This window comes from Corvus brachyrhynchos, unplaced genomic scaffold (assembly GCF_000691975.1).
Source record: "Corvus brachyrhynchos isolate BGI_N302 unplaced genomic scaffold, ASM69197v1 scaffold14, whole genome shotgun sequence".
NCBI classification, from domain to species: Eukaryota; Metazoa; Chordata; class Aves; order Passeriformes; family Corvidae; genus Corvus; species Corvus brachyrhynchos.
The window spans coordinates 20,120,533-20,129,839 of NW_008239110.1; the positions used below are offsets into that span (position 1 = coordinate 20,120,533).

General features: G+C 41.5%; 1 protein-coding gene across 1 annotated transcript in view; it reads left to right on the forward strand.

Moving 5' to 3' along the window:
- PLEKHG1 (pleckstrin homology and RhoGEF domain containing G1) overlaps window positions 1-9,307 on the forward strand; it is a 127,757-nt gene that overhangs the window by 91,394 nt on the left and 27,056 nt on the right. Inside the window, exon 6 of the mRNA XM_008637876.2 lies at window positions 6,367-6,467. Coding sequence (XP_008636098.2) covers window positions 6,367-6,467 — 101 coding nt within the window. The remainder of the gene's footprint in view (window positions 1-6,366; window positions 6,468-9,307) is intronic.

The window sequence follows — 9,307 nt, forward strand, 5'->3', positions numbered from 1 at the left end:
GGGACACAAGAAGAAAGCATGCACTGGGCAAAAAGAAACGACATAAGACCCTGGACTGGTGGAGTAGGCAATGTAGGACATGTGCCTCCTTCCACCCCAGTCCTAGAAGGGAGCTGTGGGGCAGTGCTGGAAATTGATATGGGCATCCTCTGACACTGGAGCAGGGGCAGGAGGATATGCAGAGCTTGCTTTAAAGGCTCAGGCACTAAAGCAGTGAGGGGGAACCCACAGCTGCAGGAAGCTGTTCTGCTATCTCCCAGCCATGCATGCTGGTGAGACAGTTGTCCTTGCTCAGGGCCCCAATGAATGGATTCAGTGCAACAGAGTGTTGAGGGACCTCTCACTGACAAAGTTTTCCAGGGCAAATTCTTTAGTTCATTTCCTGAGACTAGCTGTGCTCTGACAGCTTGAAGTCCTGTGACAAGATCTCCTGACCGTTGTGTTGTTGACATTGATGTGCCCTAGAAGTTTCCAGCTTTGTATATGACTATGCCTGGGCCCACGTCTCCATGGGCACAACTGTTCAAAGGCCGCCTAAACCAAAGAAAGCATGTGTTTTCGAGGTGCAAGGCATAGTGTTAGGACTCAGGAATTCCTCACTGCTAATTTTGGCTGACACATCACTCCCCCTGTGGCTTTCCATGCATGTGGATGAAGCCAGAGGGACCTACTAGGGGTCGCTGCTTCCAGGCCTTAGTAGCTGCAAATGGGACAGTGCTTTAATATATAAATAATCTATAATATAGGTGAGGAAGTTGATTATTGAAAATCTGTCCCTCAGGAATAGCTACATAGAAAAAAAATACTGTTTTTTTTTAAATCCCTTTCTGTGGGTAAACTTTAAGTTAATACTGTTAACTTTAACTTAACTTATTTACAGACCCCTAACTGTGGAAAGTGTGGGGAGATCTCGGTCATGATCACCTTACTCTGCAATGTTAAACAGTGGAAATAAAACTTACGTGTGCTTCTCTATTTTTAGTCTTTCCTCATACCATGTTCTCACGAGTGCTCCCACCATCAATCTTTGCCCTTTCCACATGCAGTCAGCCAGCAGCATATCACCTTACTGTGTCACGCTTTATTGCCGCTACCCGCGGGCCGCGTGTGAGCCAGCTGCACGTGTAGATTGGCACTTCTGAGGAAGCTGGCTGGAAGCACAGGTGAGCTCAATATGGATCTTCCACCATCCACCCAGGGCCTGGGGAGAGGACTGGTGCTGGTTAGGTGGCCTCCTGCCAGCTTGGAGACTCTGCTCTTCTGCAGGGATATCGGAGAGGAAAGAAATCACAAACTACATCTCGTGACAGATTGTGTAAAGCAAGGGTTACTTTGGCTGCTCCCATTTGGAGGGTCAGTACTCCGGCTGGCTGTCAGTACCAGGAGGTCTTTTCCATGTCCTTTTCCCTTGATGGCAGAGTGAGTGCTCTCCAACCATGTCCTTCGACATGTGGGTGTGTGTCCTTTGAAGCCTACCTGCAAGGCCTGACGCATCCATTTCCCACAAGGGCAGAGCTTTGCTGCTGCTGACAAGTGGCAGTCTTACATGCAAGGTGCCTTGGGATATAAAGCAAATGGAAGAGTGGGGGAGGAAGCACATGGAGTGCAGGAGCTTTCTGCTCACACTGCTGAGGGGAGCAGAGGAGGCTGTGTCTCTAGGTCTGTGTTGTTCTCAGAAAGGCCCTAGCTTAGGCTGTTGGTCAGTGGCAGGACAGTGCTGTGCCTTACTGTGCATAGCCTCAGGTAGGTGCTGGGCTTTCAGACCTGTCCATGCCTTTGGCCTATGTGAGGGTTTTCCAGCTTCAGATGTCTTTTAAAAAACCCCAGCATATACCAGTAAAAGCAGAAAGTAGAAAGACATGCTCACAGAAATTTTCTTCTTTATTTACGTTTCTGGGTTTGCATGTAGTGAATCTGTATGGTGGACAGTGCAAGCATTTTTTTAGGTTTCAATCAGCCCTAGGACTCATAGCCAAAAGAACCAGAGCAAGAAGGAAAAGTATGTTTAGTTTACAAACGCACACTGCCTTTGTAGAGCACAGCAGTATTTTAAATAATTGAATAGAGCTGCCATGAGCTGCCCTGACCAAAATTCATCATCTTTGGCCACCTGTTGTATGGAAAGCATGCTATTTTTTGAACCACAAGGCATTCAGAGTATGCTGCTATACGTGCTGGATAAATTAATAAATAAAATAAATAATGGGGGAAAAAAGAATAGGAAAAGAATCCGGCCAAAGGTGAATTGGTACATATTATAGTTACCTATATAATTAGCAGAATACGTACTGGAAAGCATTTTATAGTGCCTATTTTAGTGTACATCTGTTGCCCAACTTTCTTTGTTTGCAAGTGTGTGGCTAGTTTGGGCAGCATGGCTCTAGCTAGCAGGGTACAAATAGGACCCATTCTGCGGCATGTTTTCCTTCTGGCCTGCAGCCTTTTCCTCCAAGTGGTGTGGAAGTAGTGCTTAGGTGGCCAAGGCTGCTGAACTGTCTCAGTGGTTCCTCTTCTGCACAGCCATGTGATTTTGGCCAAACACATCTTTGTTGTGTAGGGGGGAGTTGGGCAAAAATATGTCCATGAGTATGGTGTGTGTCTGTTCAAAGGAAAAGCTGGGTGGCTAGATGAAAATGTCCCACTAATTCGCATTTGGTTTCTGAAGTCATGGAAAACATTAATCAATATGTGAAAATAATTTTGTTTATTTTGTGCTTTTCTTGACAGTTTTCTCTCATTTCTAATTCATATAATAAATATATCTTTTTTTAGCCTCTGAGGTTAGTGTTTTCGTCATTTTATTCCTCTAGAGATCTTTTTCTTTGTGGAGGAGGAGACAGTAGTCAAGATATGCAACTTCTAGCAGACATTCTTTCTGATGGATTTGGCATGATGAAAGACAAATGGGGAGAACATCAAACCCAGCAAGGAAGGCAGGGCTGTCTGGCAAGACTCTCCTAGTTTTTGGAGAATTTCAATGAAAAGGGAGGAGAAAACTGTGCAATACCATGAGACCAAACCATGGTCCATAAATCAATCTAAAGAGACTGACATTTGTGAGGGGTTTTTTTCTCCTATAAAGTAACCTAAATGTTTATGCCATAACTGCAGAGAAGCAATAAAAGGCAAAGGTTATAAACAAATCATTCGGTGCCGACAGAGGGTTCATAGATGCTGACAAGAAACAAATAAAGTGGATAAGGCCAGTACTCTGTTCTGATAAATTTCATTGATTTCTGCACCATGTCATTACATTTGCAGCCTGCCCTGTTATCTTGTAGCTCCAAACCTTTCGTTATGGCTGCAGATGGTAACAGCTGTTGATATACAGCAGTGACTACCATGGGGGTAAAGTACCATTTGCTAAGAAATAATTAGGAAAACCTCCACGTGTGGGTAGCTTTGATCTGCCTGTGGTGTTGTCCTTGCAGAGGACGTTATATGCCAATACTGCATCTGTTTCCTGGGTGAGTTCATGAAGCCTTTATGAGAGCACACGTGACTATAAAGCAGTGTAATCAGACAGGTCCCACTGGCTGAGTCAGTGCAAGCAGTGTGCTGCTGTGCTGGGCCTGGTGTTCCTGACAGCACTGTGTTAAGACTGTCTAATGTCCACCTTTTTACAAAAATATGGATACCTGGCACTTTTTGCTGCTGTGACTACCCTACTGTCAGTGCCACACCAGGCTGTTTGTGTCCACCACGGGTATTTGCTTACACCAATAACAGCAACCTAAACATGTCTGTAGTCTCAAGTCAGCAATATTGACAAAGATAGAAAGCTAAACCAGTAAAGCAGTTCCCAGATCATGTCATTTCCTAGCAGTATGAGGTGAGGTATAAGGTAGCTCTGAATCCCAAGCGTTTTGAGCAAATAACCATCTCCCCTTACCCTAGGTAAGCACAAATCCTCCCAGTAGTTTCTGGTTTGTTTCTGATCTGAGGCTGGGTGGAGAAGGGGGCCTGAAGCACAGTCTGAAGGAACTTTAGCAAGAGAGAGCACAGAATGTGGGTAGGTGGCGTATATAGGCTGATACTGGCATATGTTACAGGAGTGCAGGAAAACTGCCAAAGCACCTGCAGGCTGCTGCTTGGCAGCAACATTAGAAAGGTACCTGGTTCCCTCTTTCTAACTAATAATTGGTAAAAGACTAAGAAAAGTATGTATATGTGGAGGAAAATCAGGATAAGAGGACAAAAGGAGCAAAAACCAGGTCATGCATATAACACTGTCTACAATACTGGAAATAACTGTGGACTGTTTGTTGTTTTGAAGAAACCCAAGCTCCAGCTATGCTGAGATGAATGAATTGGAAAGGAACTCCTCTTTATTCATTAAATGTGCTGTATGGAGATACTTAATAAAAGATTTCCATTCCTCTGCAGCCCAACCTTGCCATATCAGCTCAGGGTGCTGCAGTGTCCCTGCAGTGCTAAAAATGTTTTCAGAGGATTGCAGTTCCACTGGAGCTTTTCTGTTCTTTGCTTTTATATGATGATGTTTGTGATCAGAAAAGGTTATTTGTTTAATAGTATTACTGGAGTAGCCCTGAATATATCACCTACTTCTGCCTTTGACCTAGTGTACTGCTTCCTGCAGTCCTGTCTGCCGCACCATCCTGAACCTTTTTACTCTTCTGCAGCTTCTGAGTATAAATAAAAGGCTGAAGACAAGTTCAGGGACCCCGTGGATGTGGTTCCAAAGACTTCCTGCACAATAATATAAGATTATATAAATAAAAGGCTGAAGACAAGTTCAGGGAGCCCGTGGATGTGGTTCCAAAGACTTCCTGCACAAATACATTTCAAGGACAGGTGTGGGCTCTGAGGCTGCTGTCAGCCAGGAGGGAAGGTAGAGTAAGGTTGGATGCTGTCACAGGAGAGATGACATGGCTCTCCAGGGACCTGCCTACTGCCACTTGGTGCTCTTCTTAAATACACTGAGGTTACCTTGGAATAGACTTACTTGCTTTCCCCTGGCAAAAAAGTACTGAGTTTTGGGGGTGGTGAGGGGTGTCTTTAACTGGAGGTGATATCAGTGTGGATTATTGATAGGGGGAAGGGACAGGAAATTCTGCTGATACCTAAACCTGATTCTTGGTTACACCTCTGACTTTGCTGACACTATTTCAGTTGAACAGAAGGATACGGGCATGGAGGCACATAACAAGGCTTAAACACTGTAATTCTTAACCTTCCTTATGAGGACATCTAGAAACCAAAAGTCAGATCCTTGGTTCATGCAAACCCTTTGTCTTCACAGAATTTACACAGAGGATAATACCTTTTTCTTTACAACTCTGGAACACAGTTATATCTTAGAAGTTTTCGTGGTCTTGTTGGCATTTTGCAGGGTTTCTTTCTTGAAGCACCCTGGAATGCTGTGTTGCTTTTGGGAGATTGCCACACCACATTGTCTAGCCACAGGCTAAAGGATTTTATTTATTTTTATTTCACGTTATTTCAGCTGTTTTCACTTTTATTTCCATACTCCAGCAGAATTTCTTCATGAATGTGGCAGCACATCAGGTTTCTTGTTTTATGAGTTGTAGTTAGTTAAATAGCCTGCTGGATTTGTTTGCCCTTATGTGAGAATTTTAATACTGTAGCAGCAACAGAATGAAAGGTGACATTGATCTCTTATCGAAGTGAGGGAAGAGGTGGGAAAATTGTTCTCCCAGAACACTGCTGATCTGAGCCTTTTCTAGCTGTCATGTTCTTATTCAAATAAAGTCCCTGGATGAGACTATCAGTCTTGTAAGTGCAAAAAGAAATCTTTGCTAGAGTATATAGCAATGTAATTTGCAGTGTAACTCTATGCATGGTAAATTGCATGGACGCAGATACATTGAGATCTTCTACATACTCTGCATTCTTTGGTAACCATGAATTTTTTAAAAAGCAATTTATTCACTGGTTGCTTTTCTGAGCCTCTGTTGCTGTGTGCTTTCTGTTCTGTTCTTCATTATATAGCTTTTCTGTTACTAAGACTGCATTAAATTACATTCTTTATCTCTTTTACATTTTTTTGTCTTTGAGCCAGCCAAATGATCAATTAAACTGCCACTGTGAATGAAATGTGAAAACATTTGTTTATCGCTAAGCAAGAGAAACGTTGGCTGTCCCGTCTAAGAGGTATAACTTAGCTTTCAGTCTTTTGTTATTTTCTTGGTTTCAGGGAACAGGTAAGTACTGTTACTGTTCATAATAGAGTGACTGTTCACAGAGAGGCTGCTGAAGGCTTTATTGTAATAATAAGGTGAAACTGATATGAAGAGACTCATCTTGTACAATAAAACATAGCTCTGTTTACTGATCTAGAAAAGGAGGAAATGTCTGAAGACCTCCCTCTCGTTTCTCTTGTAGGATTACCTTGACTGTATCACTGATCAGACCAAGCTCTCCCTGGGAACAGAGGAGCGATCGGCCCTGTTTGGAAACATACGGGATATCTACCATTTCAACAGGTAAATTCATACATAACTAAATGAAAACAGTTCAATAGCCTGTGTTAACAAGAGGGAGCAAACCAGCCAAGTACACTTTTATCACTTTAAAATGGCCAAGATCTATAAATTGAGAAATGGTCTAATTTTAGTTCTAAGCAAAGTTGGTTTGCTGAGACCAGATTTTTTTAGCTGTTTATTTGATGAATCAAGTGTGGTCTCCATTTACCTTTTTTTGCTTTTATGGTGGGTATTTACATGAATGTAAGCCTAACCTGCTCTGTGCCTCAACTGAGCATAATGCTAGAACACTGTAAAAGAAATTCTTGCCTTAATGAAGAGATGTTTTGTCTCTAGTATATTGGCTCCTTTTGTGTACCTATGTACATCACCTAGATCTGGCTTTTGTAGTGTTTTATGCTAGTAGGTACTCCCTGAATTAATTTCTCTGAACTGTATTCAAGTACCTTTCCTTCATTGAAGTTTTCTGTTCAGCCTTCTCTAAAACTCTGCAGATGAGATTCTATTGTATGTTGGGAGCCTGAAGTAGAATTTCTTGCTTGCATGGCTGGTGCCACATTGTGTGGGATCTCAGTATCTGCAGTTTTAAGAGCATGCTGCTGCTACTTTTGTCTGAATCCTCTGTTACTATAAAAATTATTAACTTATTCAGCATTTAAGAAAAACCTGAATATTCAACAGATACAGGAAATATATTTACATGAAGTTCTCACTTCTTTTATATCCCAATACTCCTGTAAAAGCTGTCTTAGCTTTGCTGTAGTTGACAAGACATCTCCCAAACTACTGTGTTCTTTGAAGAACAACAGATAATTTAATTGATTCAAAAGAGGATTCTGAACTGGAGCACTTGTGTCAAAGATCATCTTCAATGTTTTTCCATTGTCATGGGTAGTTACTTTTAAGGGCTTTAACTGCTGGGATTGCTGTTTATTTTCAAAGGAAAGAAAAAAGGATCTATTCAGAATATATGGACAAAGATGAAATCTTAAGTCTTTTCCTGAACCTTAAAATAGCTACTGCAGGGTAATGGAAATATGCTTAACTAGAAAGCTGCTGTGTCCTGCTTGAGCTGCAACAACTGACTTTACTGAATGTCTAACAGCTGGAAAATACATAGTGGGAGCATGCTAGAACAGGCTCATGGGCTGTTTTAGAGCCATGAGACAATGATTGTGAGCTTACAGATTCCCAGTGGTCACAGAATGGAAAAACACAGTCCTGGCTGTTATATTCTCTGATCCTTCAAAAGCTAGAAAAATGACAGACTTGAGAGCTAGGATACATTTATGCCAGCTTCACTGCAGATATTACCTACTAAAAATACTTTCAAGTAGGATCAATTGTTATACAGAATTACTGAGCTGTGGAAAAAAAAATTGCAGCAGTTAAAAAGAAAAAAAAAAAAGAAAAAAGCAGTTTGGGGCAATTTTAGAGATAGATGTGTTAAAATGGTTAAAACTCACTGGGAAGTTGTCCTCTAGTATATTGCTAATGTATTTCAGGCCTTCTGATATGAAGTTCTGCTTGGAAATTGTGAGTTCTTAAAACTGAACACTCACTGTAGATCCCAGTATAGCTTCAAGGATTAAGTTTACTCCTGTGTGAAATTTGGCATTCTGGGTCCTAAACATACTCTGGAGCCTTTTTATTTATTCTTAGCTTCAGAAAAAAGGTCCACTTGGCAGTTCTGTGTTAGTAGTTTCAGATGGGTTTTTTGGGAGCATGATTTTATAGATTCAGAATTACCTTGTTTTTCTCAACTTTGAATTTGACCATTAATCAATAATCAAAGGTTTCAGTCTTGGGTTTTTTTCAGACTTGCTGATCTGAGAAATTTCATTTCAGCTAAACTACCTAGGATTTTCAGGTGGTGTGTTGAATGGCAAAAATGATGGTCATCATGGTAACTGCGAGTCCCGTGATTATGATCTCTTTTTGAAAAACTATTTCTTTCTGGGTTTCATGGTGGTAAGGTCTGGCTTCTTCTGAGGAGAAGCTATCATAAAACCAAAAAATTAAAGCATCCTAAAAGGCATTGTAATAAGACTTTTATTCATTTGAAAATACAATGAATGCACTGTATGCAAAATTGTCAGTCTTTATGCTTCCCTCTCTTATCCCAAAGGAGTTAGCATTAGCTCCAGATGATGTTCATACAGATTCAGATTTTCCCAGCCCATAATAACCCAAGCTATATAGCTCAGTACGTGGTCTTAAGTGGCACTGGCACCTGTGTCATGCTTCAGTCTGAATCTTGTTAGTGATTCAGCTGAAAGAGCATGGAGTTCCTCCACCAGTGCTTGCTTGTGCTCCCTGCCTGCCTGGCTGGCACAAGCCTGTTGCAGAGGCCAAGAGCTGTGACCAGCAGAAAACCTCTGGATATTCAGGTGAACAGGACCAACATTTTTCTCTATTGTTTTTCCTGCCTTCTGCCACATACTTAAATGTAGCCTGTAATAATAGCCCTGTTTTTTCTCATGTCAGCTTGGTGTTATAGGGATTTATTTAAGATTTTCAGGATGCCTGAGCATGACAGTTTTAGTGTTTTTACAGTGGCAGACTGCTCTTACCAGTCGTGTTCTTAGCAGCCAGATGAGACAGAAGAGAGTGGTAACAAACTCTTTCAAAAACAGCCCTTACACTATGGATTGGTGCTGAAGACACAAACCACTAGTCTATTTACCACATAAACAAGGACTCATTGCATGAATATATAAAATCTTTAAGTGTTCCTTTTCTGTATCATGAAGGAGAAATAACATGGTTTTACTAGAGACCAGCAGGAATAAAATGACAGTCCAGGTGCTACATACTCTAAGCCATCAGGACAATGTCTG